A 17,327-nucleotide genomic window follows, 5' to 3' on the forward strand; every position below is an offset into this window, starting at 1 on the left:
CACGTCTATCCCTGTTGGATAGACGTGGCGTGCTGGTGCCTATCTCCAGCTGTCAATGGGCGAGAGGTACACCCTGGTCAGGTCGCCAGTCTATCGCAGGGCCCTCAAATACTATTGCAAAAAAAAAAAAAAAAATAAATGCTTTACCTGCTAAAGATAAAATATCCAGTAGATAGCATTAATGCATCCAAGCTTCAAATACCAATTTCTTAACTACAGAGTGACGTTTTGTCCAAAAAGTTGGTCTGGTTCCTAAAAGGCATTAAGAGAGATCAAGAAAATGTACTCCTCTATTTATTTAAGAGGATGCTCCATACTAACCTGACTCTCGCCAGATGTATTTTGTATTTTGTTTTGTATTTAGCCTAGCTCCACTCACATCAATCTGGGACCTCTCCATAGGAATGGCCTTTTTTGAAGGCTGGGCCTTATCAAAAATCCTTGCATATGACTGGATAAGCCACTTGTCTGTCATCTTTATCGACGTGCTATTTCAACCACTCACACCGAAGCTAACCAGTGACGCTGTGAGAGCGACGCAGAAAAAACAAAACTTTTTTTTTTTTAAATGTGTTTGCGGCTCTAGTGGCACGCGTTTTATTGACAGTGAGCTGACAGGAAGAGAGGGAAAGACAGGCGGCAAAGCGCCGCGGGTCGAAGTCGATCCCGGGCCGACCGCGTCTAAAGACTAAAGGCCTCCTAACATGGTTCACGCTAACCGTTAACCGCTTCGCTACGGGCGCGCCCCGGAAAACAAAACTTGCCAAATTCGGTCAGGAGAAGGGCGAAAACATAATTTCCACCAACAAAAGCCTTCAGAGCCGTTCTCTGATGTTCTTTTAATGAAACAATATTAGGTAGATTGGACAACACGGAAGAAATAGCAGCATCAATGTTAACGCTTGCTTCCTCGATGCGAGCCGCCATTGTTGTCTAAATCAAAACAGTCTCACGTCATGGTCGCTTCTCCACTACGTCACATCTATGAAACTCCAGCCCTGCGTCCTGATTGGCTAGACAATGAAATTGGTTGGAGAAATCACTCTCTATGGGAGATGTCCCAGATGGATGTGAGTGAAGCTAGGCGGAGCGACATCTGGCAGCATCGAGCTGCAGGGATTACTTCTTAGCCAGCGACAAGAGAAGCTGGATGGAGATAAATACAGGACAATCCTGTTCAAATCTGCCGAAGACGTGAAACAACTTGAGGTTCACATACCGCCAGAGCTACAGTGCTTTAAATACTTCTACAAGGCTCTGTACCTTCAGACAGTGGTCCCAAATCCTGCTCCTCAAGTACCCCTGTCCTGCATGCTTTAGGTGTCTCCTTGCTGTCTCACACCATATAAATTAATGAATGATTAAGAGGCTTTTGCGGCACTTGATGGCATGAAGCGTAGGTTGTACAGGTCTGAATCAGATGAGCTGGAACAGAGTCACGTCTTCAACATGCAGGACAGGGGTACTTGAGGACCAAGGTTGGGAACCACTATCTTAAAACTCTTGTGTCCTGGAGAATACGTGTGCTACCTGTTCGTCTTCTGCACGCATCCATTATTGAATAGTTAGCATGTTTAGCACAACATGGGCCCAGACAGTACATCCTCATAGACATTAGTTGCTCCTCCAGTGGATCAAACTGGTTTTGGATAGTTTTAATCTGCTTAAGCATTTTTATGAAACTAATTGGAGAGAGTTCCAATCAGAGGTTTACATACATTCTTCATGGGGATCAATATAATTCTGTGCATTTAATGATGCATTTGCAGAGATTTATTTCCCCAGGGTGGAAAGTGATTATATAGCAACTCCATTGATTTCTCTAGTGCAGTTATTTCATTGTGAGTTTTTCTCTTATCCACACAGATTTGCTATTATTCATAAACTAACAACTTGCCAAATGTTCCTCAGCGAGTTGTGCTTCAATCACATATGTTTGGCATCCATCATTAAGCCTTTGGGTGGATATTTGACCAGACTTCTTGACATTTAAATTGGTTGGTTTAATGGTTCCAGCCCATAAGCTCGATGCCTGGTTTTAACATATATCCATTCCATGCAGCTGTTTGTTTGCAGTGTTTTGTAGGAGTTCAGCCATTTGACACAAACTCAGACCTGTAATACAAGGAAATAGACTGGTAGTTTCAGCCTGGGTGGTTCCTAGGTTGCGAGTTCACATCCTAGAGCACTACTGACCCCAGTGAAGTGAGCTTTGCGCCACCATTGATGTTGCACATAAGGCGAGGAAGCCTCCGCTGTAAAGACGTTATAGTTTGAGAGATTTGTTTAGCTCCCCAGAGGGACATATGAAGTGTTTTCTTGAGAAAACTAAATCAACCCAGGACATAAAGGAGTCAAGGAGAGTTTTTTCAAACCTAAGAGGACTGTACCATGTGGCAGCGGTATCATGCTGTGGGCTTATTATCCTACCGGCAGCTGGAATGTTGTAAAAAATGGACACAAGGAAAACGGGACCATCCGTGAATTCTTACATTTCACTCAAATTGAGAGCTTGGACACAGTCAAGTGTTTAAAAAGGACGATGATAGCTCCTAGATCAAACGACTGGGACCCTTCCAGCACGTGTTAAATCACATTAAGATGGACATGAGGAATTATTCTTTTTTTATGGATTAATCAAAGTCAATTTCTTTATCACACAAACTGACTGTTAGGGGCAATAAAAGATCAACGATGTTTTTAATGTTTGAATGCTTTATTTAAGACTTCAGAACACAATATCATCATCTTTGATCACAGATTTACATTAATTGGCTTTATTCTTTGGACTTTAGATATCATTTGATTCGTCTCGCAAAATGTCACCAAAATGCAAAGATTCTAAAAAAGTATTTATAAATGACAAATAGCGTGTTGAATGGATAAAGTCAGTGAATGCTGAACACAGTATCAAGGTACGGAAATAACACTTTGGAAAAGCACCAATGAAATTCCCATCGGAAAAGACACAAGACAAATATAAATTGTTACGTTTCCTAAGTTGCCATGGTACAGTATTGCACTCAGCTTACATATTTCATTACAATATTGCCGCGTAAGATTGAATATCATGTATTAAAGGCACCAAGATTTTCTTTGTCGCGTTCACAGTGATTTCAACTAAAATCTCTCAGGCTTCGGTGTTTTGAGGTCAACTCAACAGGCTGGAGGTTGAGCAGCAACTTGGTGTCTCTTTCCCATTTGTTTGTTTATGTGTGTAAATATTTTTTTTTTTCTTTTATTTCAAGCAATGTCGCATGCAGAACCCAGAGTGGTTCCGTGGCTTTCTTCTTGGGAACGAAGAGCGCTTTAAGGTCCGTTAGACACGCATCGTCAGAGCCAGGAACTCCTCCCGAGTCTTGGGGTCCTCTAGGTAGACCCCCAGCATGGTGCTTGTCACCGTGCGGCTGTTCATCTTCTGGACGCCACGCATCACCATGCACATGTGCCTGAAGACAAAAAGAGAGAGAGAGAGAGAGAGAGTGTGATCAGTCAGACTTACAGCTGGAGAATCAAACTAACCATCAAGCACGATGGTAATGCGTTTAAAGGGGAACACCACAGAATTTTCCACTTTTGAACACAGTGGTGCTTTATGGCCCAATACAATAACATTTCTTTTACTTTTGAGGATATGGGTTGTGTGTGTGTGTGTGTGTGTGTGTGTGTGGTGTGAATACTTACGCTGCCTCTACAACCACAGCCACACCTCTAGGCTGCAGAGCTTCAGATATTCCCATGGCTATCTGCTTGGTCAGACGCTCTTGAACTGAGAGAAAGTGAGTCAAAGCATGTTTGTTGTTCAAGTATTTGTGATAGAGCTGTCATAATTTCAACAAAAATGAATTATTCTCACTCTCTGGGAACAAGAAAATCCCAAACCATGACGACACCTATACTTTTGCATTTCATATACCCGTTTAATCTTTAATCTTTTTCCAGGTGGGGTTCACCCTGAACAGCTATACGCTCATGTGTGAGGGCAATCTAGAGGGGCCAAATGACTAAACATGCATGCATTTGGATGAAATACTTAAGAGTGGGCACATGCATGCACTGGAAAAACAGCCAATCTTCCTGCAGACAGACCCTCGCTAGGATTTAAGCCGAGAAATCTTCGTTTGGAGGAAAAAAGCTGCAAACAGCTGTTCTATTTGCACTTAATATTTAAGATTTTTGCCCAGTTCCACAAGTTCCACAGTGTTCAACCTACCTTGAAGCCGCCGGCTGTAGATCTCCACAATCCTACAGAAGGCAAAGCACAAACAAAGCAGAGGGCTCATTACAGATCAAGTGTAATAATGATTAATCCTTTAGATAAACACAAACTCGCATCGATCGCTGACCAACGGGGGCCTCCGAACTCTATAGATCCTTTATCTGTGAATCATTCACCATACAGAGTTCTCAGAATAAGACGAGCACGAGCTCCGGAGCGGTCGTCCCGCGTTTGTGGGTTCAGATCCACTCAGATATTTTCAAGGGGGAAGGAGGAAACAAAAGAGGCTGTCATAATAACTACGATTCCCACAGGTCTGAAAGGATTTTCTCATGGCTCGGCGCGGATAGCTTTTAGACTTGTGCCTGTCATTCTGCTAGATGAAGGGACTAGATGATGGCCAGCGGGCTCAGACTCTTAAGCCTCCAGGTCAAAGCGCTGAGATAACAGAAGAATGCAGTCACCCGGCACTAACTACAGACGCATACATTGACAGCAAGAAGTTATGACGAGCGCTGTGTTACCTTGCCAGCTTGCTGAGGCCCACCACCTTTTTGTTGGGAATGTAGCCAATGTGAACCTGGAGAGAGAGAAAGAAGAAGAGCAGAGGTCACCAAAGGACCTAGCATATATTCGATGGGTGTTTTTTTGGTTTCTTGTCTGCCTAAAACACAAATAAACGCGTTACCTTTCCAAAGAATGGCACCAAATGATGCTCGCATAGGGAAAACACATCTATGTCCTTCACGATCACCATCTCATCATGGTCCTCGTCAAAAATGGCATTGTTTAGGATGTCTGCAGGGTAAAAAAAAAACACTCTTAATAAAATAAATAAATAAATAAAGCTAGATAAAATCCAGACATCTTGATTTATAACTGTTTATAGGATGATGTAAGCCATCATTGTCAATTCTCTGCATTAGCAACCAGTGAGTGCCTTTGATATGGCTCTCTGTCCAGGGAGCTCTTTCGGCACGAGGAGTGACAAGAGATTTAAAAAAATAAAGATTTACATCAGTTGCTCCTCACCCAAGTTTTCTGGTAGTAAGCTAAAGGGCCATTTAATGTTTTTTCAAACAAAATGTAAAATACTTGAAAGGAACAAACCAGAACAGGAAACAAAAATTTAAATTGTTCTAATCCTTAATTATATATATATGGAAACACAGAAAGAGACGCTTTGATGATATATATATATATATATATATATATATGAAACATCTTTAAAGCACAATTCAATTTCGATAAAAAAAAACATTTCTTTTAAGGAGCAGCCAAAAAGGGGGTTCTGTTAAAATCTCCAAGCTTCTCATCCTCATGAATCCAGCAGTGTTCATTGTCTCTCAACCAAGAAGTGTATATGGATGTTGCTAAGGCTGAAAAAGGTACTTTCAGCATATTTTTGGTAAGTATTTACTTATGCATGCACAACTACCTGAAATATTTAGTTTTTCCCTCACTAATTTTAACACATTCTCATTCTTTGAATAGCAAAACAAGTTTTGGCACTGTTGCTGGTAACTTAAAGGTGCGCCTTCAAGAAAAACGGCATTTCAATACAATACCATGAAAAAAATAAAGTTAAACTACAGAGACGTACAAAAGAAGGCTTGAAACGGAGCTGGATTAAAGCGACCTTTAGGCTCCAGCAAAGTTTTGAGTTATACTTTTAATCCTTGTCTCATTCTCTTTCTATAGCAGTACGAAAGATTAAAATGCTAGGAAAATAAATATATATGCAATCATTTATCAAGTCAAACATAACTGGAAATAAAATCCTTCTATTAATATAAATGATCAATTAAAATATATAACTTATACCAAATAATTTCAGTCATGATTTAATTATTTTGAGATTCCTGCATTACAGGCAATCCTTAACTAATATAAACTGTCACTGTGGCCTGGACCTAACATCCAGTAGGCTAACATGAACATCAACTCAACTCCTTGGACCAATCACCTTGACTGCGGCATTGTCGGGGTCTATCTCATGTGCCAGCGGGACATTTGGGGCCCCTCCTTCTGTTAAGAACACCCCCACCACTAACTACGCTTAGGTTTAGTGGAACCTGGGAGGAAGGCTTACGTTTACTTGACTGAGCTTGAAAGCAAGATGGGATAACTGGTTATTATTGGCTGGGACGTATTTGGGAACAAACTGAGCTCAAAGAGAAAATAATAAACCTTTATAGCATCAGACTAAAACTGTATTAACACAACAATAAAAAAATGTAATGTAATTCTTATATTTGAATGTTTAATGTTTGTTAGACTGTTAGAAATTAAAATATCTTTTAATTTCTAACAGTCTAACAAATATCAAGATTTTAAACCTGTGTGTATAAATTGATTGCATTTATTTGAGGCACCTGATGGGCTTGGGACCCAAAGCAGCAGCTAGTTTCGCTTATACCTTGGGCCGGTGTCAATAGACTTATAAATAGACATATTGTTTGAATTCTGAAACTTCCCTTCTTCCAATTTCTATTATATGAGGACTCCCTTTAAAGCGACGAGACAAGCACAAGTCTCCTGGGCCACCTGCAGAGGTGAATCGTGTCAAACTCACCTTCGATGGTCTCATGGTAGCCCTTGGTGAGGAACTGGATGGCCTTGGCGGCGCGCAGCGGCGTGCGCAACAGCCCCTCCCGGTCCGTGTCTTCTCCCAGGTGCCGCAGGATGCTGGTGTAGGCGGCCTCCAGCGCGGGTAAGCGGGACTCGTCCTCGGCCTCCTTGCGGGACGTCTCGTCGTGCTTGCGGTGGACCACCGCGGACTTCTTGGTGTCGATGATGAGGTCGGCGAAGCCGTTGTTGCAGTGGAACTCCTCCACCGCGGTCTCTCCGGCTTTCCCGTTGCAGTGAGAATTCATGTCGGCTTTGGAGTTTGTTTGTTTGTTGTCGGGGGTTTTTTTGGGGGGATAAAAAAGAAGAAGACAGGAGGAGAAGCTGAAGCTGAGGAGAGCGGCGGAGCTGCTTGGCTGGGAGCGCTCTCTGTGCGCTCTGCTTTTATAAAGCCCGCAGGGAGTCGTTCACCAGGTTTGCTGCGTCTACGTCAAAACCACCAGCAGGGTCATCACGGACCGCACACCCCCCTTCCCCTCCTTAAATCGTGAGGTTGAGCATGCAGGAGATTTTCTGCATTTGACATCACTTGACACAAAATCCATTAGGCGCGTCTCCAATTGATCTGTTCTGGTTATAGCTATTGCAAGACTTTCCAACACTCGTTTCCTTAAAACACTCATGAGACTCATGATACATTTTTTTTCTCTGCTTCTTTTTTGGAAAGTTAAGGTTATGATGACTGATTTCACAGTGGTAGGCACTCCTGACCGAAATCTCCCTTCTGTGAATAATTAGAAACGGTGGATTAATTGATCTCCCGAAGGGCTAAACTTTTCAAGAGCAAACCATCCTTTGAACTTTCACGTCCACCGATTTCTCGTTTTAAAATCAAATTAGAAATGAAAGAGGTAAACGAATTCTCTGAAGATGTAACCTTATGAACTTAAGGAGCATTTTCATGCACATACGGCGCCTTACGCAAGTTTGTTCTTTTTACCTCTTGAACCTTTCCACACAGTCCTCTTACGTTACAAGCATAAACTCGAGTGTATTTCAGTGGGATTTCATGTGATTGACCAACACAAAGTAAGTGCAAAACTCTAAACAGTTGAAGAAATTATTGAGCTTTCAGGCTTTTTATGTATTTGTGTTACTATCTTTTCAAATTTGTACCCCTAAATAAAACCCAAACCAGTGGTTCTCAACCCTGGCCCTCAGGGACCCCTTTCTTGCATGGGAGAGAAAGGTCTGGAGAGGTTTGAAGCGGTGTTATGTTATAAAGCAATATCTTAAGCTTTGGACATCTCACGGAGCTCTACCAGCATCCATCATCTGACGTTGGAAAGATTTTGGCTTTACTGCCAAATCAACCAAGACCAGAACCAGAGTAGCAAGAAGAAAGCCAAAAAAAAAGTCCCGTTTACTGGCAATGGGAACGGCGATTATTTTGAGTGTATACTGAGCCACTGGAATCGGTTAATTAAAATATTAATTTACTGAATCATTCAGTAACTATATTTTCAGTTCCATACAATTAAAATAGGCAATAAGCATGGCTTAGGTCACATTTAGTGTGCCGTTTATCTGCTTTTTTTGTTCCTTTACATTTGAAATAGGCAATAAGCATTGTTTAGTGACACTAAGCATAGTATTTACAGAACTGTAGCAGCCTATTCTGTTTCTTTATAGTTCAAACATGTGAAGATCAGACGGACTTTTAAGCCTCTCCCCTTACCTTACTTTGAAGTTCTAGCAATCAGAACTCAGTAAACTCAGATGGAAAAACTAAAAAAGAAAAATTCCAAGTATGACTTTTGGATAATAAAATCCAGAAATCCTTTTAATGGGGTAATGGCAGATCATCTGCCCAATGGATGGTGTCACAGCTAACAGAACGCCAGACCAGATGTATCTACTGTGAATAGACAAAAGACAGAGAGAACATAAGGTTAAAAGTTGAAAACAATGCAAATTGGAGAACAGGAGGAGATCCCAGCAGAGTGAGAAAAATAGACCTTGATGTCCTCCAGGAGCCTAAGCATATAGCAGCATAACTATAGAGAATAGCTCAGAGTAACATAAGCCACTCTAGTTATAAGCTTTGTCAAAAAGGAAAGATTTAAGCTTAGTCTTAAAAGTAGACAGGGTGTCTGCCTCACGGACCAAAACTGGGAGTTGGTTCCACAGGAGAGGAGCCTGATAGCTAAAGGATCTGCCTCCCATTCTACTTTTAGAGACTCTAGGAACCACCAGCAGACCTGCAGTCTGAGAGCGAAGTGCTCTGTTAGGAACATACGGGGTAATCAGAGCTCTGATATATGATGGAGCTTGATTATTAAGGGCTTTATACGTTAGAAGGAGAATTTTAAATTCTATTCTATTCTGTTCTATTCTAACAGGAAGCCAATGAAGGGAAGCTAAAATTGGAGACATATGATCCCTCTTGTTGAGTTTCAAATCTTGCTACCTCATTTTGGATCAGCTGAAGGCTTTGAACTGCATTTTGTGGACTTTCTTATGGTAAATAATTACAATAGTCCAGCCTTGAAGTCACAAATGCATGGACTAGTTTGTCAGCATCACCCCTGGACAGAATATTTCTAATTTTGGCAAAATTCCTGAGGTGAAAAAAGGAAACTCTGTAAACCTGTTTAATATGGGATTTAAATCACATGTCTTGGTCAAAAATAACTCCAAGATTTTTTTAGTTTATTACCAGAGGCCAATTTAATGCCATCCAGATTAAATGATTGATAAATAAGTTTATTTTTTAAGGACTCTGGTCCAAAAATTACAACTTCTGTCTTGTCAGAATTTAAAAGCAGGAAATTTAAAGTCATCCAGGTTTTGATGTCATCAAGAAATGCCTGTAGTCAAAGTAACTGATTTGATTTGTCAGGATTTATGGATAAATATAGCTGAGTGTCATCAGCATAACAGTGGAAATTAATCTCATGCTGTCTGATATTCTTTCTCAAAAATTTTAGGTAAGTAAAGAAGATTAGATATAGGTCATCTTCATCAAGAGAGGGTTTCTTAAGTAAAGGTTTAATAACAGCTACTTTAAAAGCCTGTGGTACATATAGGGGAGTGGTGCCCTAGTGGTTAGAGCATTGCGCTTTGGTCCTGGAGGTTTGGAAGTTCAAATCCAACAGACTGCCACTCTGGGTCCCTGAGCAAGACCCTTAACCCCAGATTGCTCCCTGGGCGCTGCACAGTGGCAGCCCACTGCTCTCCAAGGGGATGGGTTAAATGTAGAAGTGGATCTCTCCATTGTGAGATCAATAAAGTTCAGATTATTATTATTATTATTAATTATACATTTCTGAAAGAAAGTCTAATCATGTCTAAAATAGGGGCATTGATCAAAGGGAATAAATCCATAAAGTCATCACTGCTGAGAGGTAGTGAATGGATGGATCAACAGTGCTATGACTCTGTGTAAGTTTGGCAACTGTACTAAAGAGAATTCTCCTCTATTAATAATGAACAAAGCTGCTCTGCCTTTGGGAAGGGTCTTTTTAGAACACAGTAGACTGTTTTTCCAAATCCGGTAGGATACTTTTAGAGGTGTTAAGCGCCATTTTCTCTCCAACATCCTAACATTTTAGGAGTTGACTTTAGGAGAGCTAGCAGAGTTTGGAGCTAGTTTTCCTATTTCATTATTCTATCCACTTTGTGCAATGAAGCAGTACTACTAGCACCAAATCAGCACCACAGCATGATGATGCCGTCGCCATACAGTTGGTCCATTGCTCTTAGGTTTGAAAGCTTCTTCTTGACTTGTCCAAACATTCTTCTTGTCATTGTGGTCAGACAACTCTGAATGTGTCTCCTGTTACACCAAAACTTTGTTCCACACTGCATTTGGGAAGCCTGTGTGGACTGTTTCCAACTGAGGTCTTTTCTGTTCATGTTCTGTAGGATTGAGATTGGGGCGGCTTGATCAATCTAAAAAACAGTTTAACGTAGGTATGTTTGGGCCCATTGCCCTATTTTAATGACCTTCCCCTTAAGATGGAGGGGAATTTGCCAGAGGCATCCAGATACCACTGAGAGCAAGCCTAATATAACCTGTACTGCAGGGATGCCAGTGTGACTATCCAGTGAAACCATCCTCACATCAATGTGGGCTAAGAAGCCTCTCTGCTCCAAAATCAATGCCTTTAAGATCGACAGAAATGTGCAGCTGCCAACATCGACAGTGATTTGTTTTTTCCTTCTCTTGTCACACTTTAAATCATTGAATTAATGGTTTGAGAAGAGCAGATTGGTTTCCATAGCTTTTCGCTAATTGAATAAAAAATATTTGAAAGATATATTTTGCATTTACTCTTTTTCTCTGATGATAAAATGGGTTTGAAGAACTGATACATTTAAGCCTAACAAAAAAAATCTGTATGGGAGGACATTACATACACAATGTTAGGATTAGTCAGTTGAGCTGAGAACACTTTACAAACTAAGTACCTTGGTGGCAGCATGGCAAGGGTCTGCTTTTCTACCAGTGATGCATGGCACCAGGTCAATAAAACAAAAACAAGGATGAGTATATACAAATTCTTGAACTTTGACTTCAATCAACAGCTGGTAGGTTGATATTTGGTCACTATTAAAGGTTTCACCAGGACAATGATCCCAAACACAGGTCAAAACTGCCTTTAAAATGAGAAAAAAGCAGGCTAACATTAAGCTTTTGGAACAATCCTCACTTCAGCCTCATTGTGAACAGGGCTATGTGCTTGAAATTGGGGTCTTTGCCATGCGAGGGCTCCAATTCAACCAGTCAACAAATTCCAACATTTGCAGCCATTTTGTCTTTTTTAGATACATCTGTAGTTTACTGTGTTGTCAGTCCACTCTGAAAAATTAACAATTCAAATAATAGTATTAAGATCAAAGTTATGCTCTATCAGGAGTGAGTTTTGTTCTGTTTTATTTTTAAAGTGTTTATGAACCTAACAGCCCACAGACATGAAAATGTCGGCATAGGCTGTCAAATGAGTGTTTTATAAATGTATCTGACATTTACTGGTCAGGCAGCACGTGGCCACAGTAAGAACTAATTTAACGTGGAGAGATGTCTGGAACAGCTTGTTCTGTTCCCTCACTGTTAGTGCTCCTTTGGAAAATCATAAATCTATTCCAACAAGTGATATGACATTAAATATCAATATCTGCCTGTCTGTGTAGATAGATAGATAGTTTTCTTCCGCTTATCCGGGGTTGGTTGGGCATCCTACACTGCAAAAACGGATCTAAAAACAAGTAAAATGTTCTTAAAGTTTGTGTATTTATCCCTGATTTGAGCATGTAAATAAGATTATCTGCCAATGGAATGAGTATTTTGACCCCTAAAATAAGATAATTAGACATCCTGCACTTGAAATAAGATGATGGAGATGAGTTGTTCCTATTTTAAGTGCAAAAATCTTATTCCATTGGCAAATCATCTTATTTACCTGCTCAAATCAAGGACAAATAAACACATTTTAAGAACATTCTACTTATTTCTAGTTCCGTTTTTGCAGTGTAACCATATCAGATCCATCATCTTCAAATAGAAAGCTAACATGTTGCATCACTTCAAGAACATCATCCCCACAGTGAAACATAGAGGTGGCAGCATCATCCTGTCGGGACGTTTTTCAGTAGCAGGGACTGGGAAACTTTTCAGAAACAAAGGAAAGATGGATGGTGGTAATACAGGGATATTCTTGTGCAAAACCAGTCAGTCTGCCTGTGATTTGAGACCGGGTCCGAGGTTCACCATCCCAACAGGTCAATGAGCTGAAGCATGCTGCTAAAACAACACTTAAGTTGTTTAAAGGGAAACATTTAAATGTGTTGGAATCACAAACATTTTAATTCAAACCAAGTGAGATATGGCAGTCCACTGAAATTAACAGACTTGGTTAGGAGAACATTAATCGGAGCAGCAGCCAAGAGGCCCATGTTAACGCTAGAGGAGGTGCAGAAATCCACAGCTAGAGTGAAAAACCCCAAACCAACACTCCATATCGCTCTGAACACAGCAACCCTACGGTGGATGCTTTTCTGGGCAGCCCTAGAAGAAAAGCTGTCAAAGACTGCAAAAGAGATGAGTCGAGGATCATCTTTAAGCGAGACTATGAAGAACAAATAAGTGGCATGTAGGCCTTTAGTTGTCTAAGCCTGTCACCATGAGCAATAAAACAATTTATCGCATGATAAATTTAAATGCGATTTATAATTTCCGTTTGCATTGCTTGTTTGTTTTCCTCTTTCAAACTGCCAGGCACATGATCTGTTTATGTAATCACCCAATGCAGTTTTTCCCAGCTGGGGAAAAAAACACTATAACCAGTGGGCTATCTCCATTTCCTGACAATCTACAATCAGGGGAGAGATTAATTGCCAAACCAAATGCAGAAAGAGCGTTACAAATCGCTGTGCACTTAGAGACGCTGTAGTTCTCGTCATCTCTAAAGAGAGGCTGACTTTTAATTTAATTGAAAAGCCGGCATTTTGAAAAATGTTGCAAACCTTGGACACCCAATACGAATGGCCTGGAGCAACAAACCTGTCACAAACGTCAATTCCACAGCTGTACAACAGCACAAAAGACGACATTAATATGCCATTATCATTGTATTGGTTGAAAATTGTCTCCGAATGGCAATGTTATCGTTTATCGCAATAATTTCTGGGACAGCTTATGGTCCAGCAAAATTTGTTATCGTGACAGGCCTATTGATGTCCTTACACTTCACAATTGCGCACCACTTCATGTTGGTCTATCAAATGAAATTGAAATCCTATTAAAAAATTAAGAAAAGCATTAAGTATTAAGAAAAACTTCAGGGGGTATGAATACTTTGGAAAGGGATTATTTGGCAAAAGAATGTGGGGCCAGTTAATCAAATGATGCCCAAAGTACCTCAGTCAGTCACATAAAATCTAACTGAGCCACGGCAAACTGCAACTTTTATTTAAGAAATATTTCCAACTCTAAACTGAAAGCTGGCTTCACAAAAGTGGTGATTGATTACTAAAAAGGCTTTGGGCTGCCATTCACAAAATAACTAATTATCTTTTACTTAGTCAATGCCTACTAACTGGAAAAAGTAACTTTAGACCAGATCAAATAATAATTTCTCAAACTGTATTACAAACTCTACACCGTAGTTCTAAATGTTGAAATTAGAACCTAAAAAATGGGAGGATGGTACAAGTAAAACCACAGACAGGGATTTTTATTTGATACTATCTTCTTGTTTTAATTTTAGCTGGGATGTTTCGGCTTGATTCATCAGCCTGCTAGAGTTGAGAGAAGACAGTCATAACAGTTTTAATAAGACACTTTCAAAGAGGTGTGTCACTATAAATCACACGCAATTTTCATAATCTTGTCATTCTTAAGAGCTAACCCAAGGGTTTTTACACAACCATTCAGTAAACAATAGATCAACTGGCCTATTTTTCCTGTAAACACCACTGTTAAATTAACTTCCTGTATCTGATGACATTATTAAGGTTGCTCTGCTTGTTTTCCGCCAGGCGTCTGGGAAAATGGAGTAGTGTTTTGCAACCACAAGTATAGCCTGTATTCTCCTAGTCCCACTGTAAGGTAGTGAGGTCAAGGGTCAGCAAGGTGAACTGAAGAAACAGCCTCAGTCAACAGTTCCAGCTTCTGAAGACTTTTATTTGTCACAGAATTCTGAACACTTCTCTTTTTCTTTTCCCCCTAAGCTTCCAAGAACTCTGTTTTATAATCAAGTGGGAACACACCTGCACTTGAGTGGACCAAACCACAATTAAACAGGGAAAAGGAAAACACATGAAAACTAAAAAGAAAAACAAAAATACAATTATTAATCTGATTTACAAACTCCTCTATATAATAAAATGGTCTGCAAAATAAACCAGGCAATACAAGAGAAGTCAAAAAGTTACTTTAAAGAAAAACAAAGCACTACTCCAAAAAGAAACCCTCTAATTGGTAGAACCCAGCCAGACAATTACTGACGGCAATCAGACATTTAAGCAGGAAGTACTGGGCCGGCCCCTCCCATACTCCTGCCCTGCTGCAGATCTACCAGGGACAAACAATGGTGAGTATAAAGGAAAACAAATATGAACATACTTTGAAACCAAATAAACAAGTTCAACCAATAATCCAACAGTAGCTTTAACCTAAACATAGATGGAAACTGAAACCCAATGCAAACACAAACAAACCCGGGATAGTAAGTGGAGCAGAGCTGCAAATTAATGTTTAAATTTAAGCAATATGGCCAGCTACAGAAAGGAAATGAGAAATAAGAATAAGGGACAAATGGTGAACACAAACTGAACCACTTTGTCACACCCACATGTAGTTACCTTAACTTTTTTATTTTGCATCCAGCAACTGAGACGAAACCCATAGATAGGAAATAAAGAATACGGTCCCGAATAACCCCTGGTAAAGATGTGTAAAAGTCAATGAAATAAATATGTCTTTTATTGCGGTTTCATAATCTCACACTGAAGGTTTAAGAAAGTAATACGTTATAAATCTGAAAAAAAATAAATAAATCAATGGAGTTAAAAGCCCATATTACAGATTAATTGATTGTCATAGTGCCATAATTATTGGCATCACTAACAATATGTATAAAATTTATTTAACTGCATTTTTGTCAGTCTCTGTGAACTTTTATTAATCCATGACTTTATGCTTCCATGGAGCACAAATATGAGATAGTAGAAAGGCCATTTTCTATTATTCACTCATTAAACCGGGAAAAAAATAAGAGAACACATTAACTATAACTATATTTTGGAAAAATATAATATGCTCAAGTTTGAAAATTTTATCCATTTTAAAAATAGTTGTTTAATTTATAAAGTTCTGAATGGATTAGCCCCACCTCCACTTTCTACGTACATTAGACCTGGCAGACATATCTGCACCAGAGCCTCTTCCAGAGGAGACGTACCACAGGATATATATATATATATATTTATATATATATATATATATATATATATATATATATATATATATATATAGTAAACAGAATTGACCTGAACCCTGTGGTACTCCAAAGTTTGAAGTAGACTTATCATTAACATAAACAAATTGTAACCTTCAGACAGATAAACTTTAATCCAGCCTAATGCTTTCCCTTAATCCTTACAGTATGTTCAAGTCTTTCTAGAGAATATACTGATCACTTCACTAGTGTTGTTTCAGTGTTATGATGAGCTCTGCAGCCAGACTCAAACTTTTCAAATAGGTCATTACTCATTATTTGATTAGCAACTATTTTCTCAAGAATTTTAGATAAGAAAGGAAGATTAAGAGCTTTTAACTAATCAAAAAAACCCAAGCGCTTTACATTACAATTTACCCATTCACATCCTGACGATGGTGAGCTGTGTTGCGTCACTGTCACAAGAGTTAGATATAGGTCTGTAATTTATAAAGTCATCTTGATCACAAGAAGGTTTCTTAAGTAAAAGTTTAACAACAGCTACTTTAAAATCCTGTGGTACATATCCATTTACTAAAGATAAATTAATCATGTATAAAATACAATAAAATACAGGTATTAATCAAACAGAATACTTACTTAAATAGCTTATACATACAAGTTGAAGGTTTAGATTAAGCTAAAATTTAAGATAACTAAGAAAGCTCTGATGGGTCTAAACAGTTCAAACACAGATCAGGTTCTTAAGATGCCACCAACACTGCCTCATTTACTGAGGCACTGTTGGAGGCATCATGTTTAGGAAGATGCCAATGATTTTATTTTTAATAGAATCAATTGTGTTTATAAAAATTCCCATGAAGTTATTACTACTGAGTATGACTAAATGGAAAGGATGGAGCAACAGAGATATGCTGCTCTAACTCTTTGACGGGTCTTATTACACAGCAGTAAAGTTTTTTTTTTTTCAGATTAGGTAGGAGGAGGAGTCCCAGAGGAAGACTCAGGACACGCTGGAGAGACTATGTCTCTTGGCTGGCCTGGGAACACCTTGGGATTCCCCTGGCTGCTAGCCCCGCAACCCGACTCCGGATAAGCGGAAGAGACTGGATGGATGGATGGATGGATAGGTAGGATTCCTCTTAACATTTTCTGGATTAAACCAGGGAGTCAGCTTCCTAAGAATGATTACCTTCTATTTCAAGATGGCCATGTTGTCTAACGCAATGAGGAAGTAACACCATCAACAATAGCATCAATTTGTGAAGGGCAAGAAATAAAATTGCTGCCCAATGCTGGGTGTTTCTGTGATGCAGAGGAAATTAAAAGGGGGACACATTCTTTAAAGTTTGATACAGAATTGTCTGATAAAGATCTGCTATAATCAAACCTTCTTGGGGTTGGAGAACTTGGTTACATTGAACTCAAAGGTTATTAAAAATGGTAAGATAGGACAGCCTTGTGAGGAAATATTATTTCTTACTGTATTCTTCACAATCAATGCCATATGGCAGCACAAGATCCAAAGTAGGATTGCAAGAATGTATTTGTTTATGCACATTTTGAGCAAAACCAAT

At 39.5% G+C, this 17,327-nt stretch overlaps 1 protein-coding gene across 1 annotated transcript; it reads right to left on the minus strand.

The window, feature by feature from the left end:
- Positions 1-2,697: 2,697 nt before the first annotated feature.
- On the minus strand, positions 2,698-7,219 carry gch2 (GTP cyclohydrolase 2). The gene is made up of 6 exons (XM_012854068.3): positions 6,795-7,219; positions 4,908-5,017; positions 4,744-4,799; positions 4,214-4,245; positions 3,685-3,769; positions 2,698-3,449 (listed from the first exon to the last, which is right to left on the minus strand). Exons 1-6 carry the CDS (start codon positions 7,093-7,095, stop codon positions 3,320-3,322), a joined length of 714 nt encoding a protein of 237 aa, XP_012709522.2. The 5' UTR covers positions 7,096-7,219; the 3' UTR covers positions 2,698-3,319.
- Positions 7,220-17,327: the final 10,108 nt, after the last annotated feature.

The sequence above is a fragment of the Fundulus heteroclitus genome, chromosome 10, assembly GCF_011125445.2.
Source record: "Fundulus heteroclitus isolate FHET01 chromosome 10, MU-UCD_Fhet_4.1, whole genome shotgun sequence".
Lineage (NCBI taxonomy): Eukaryota > Metazoa > Chordata > Actinopteri > Cyprinodontiformes > Fundulidae > Fundulus > Fundulus heteroclitus.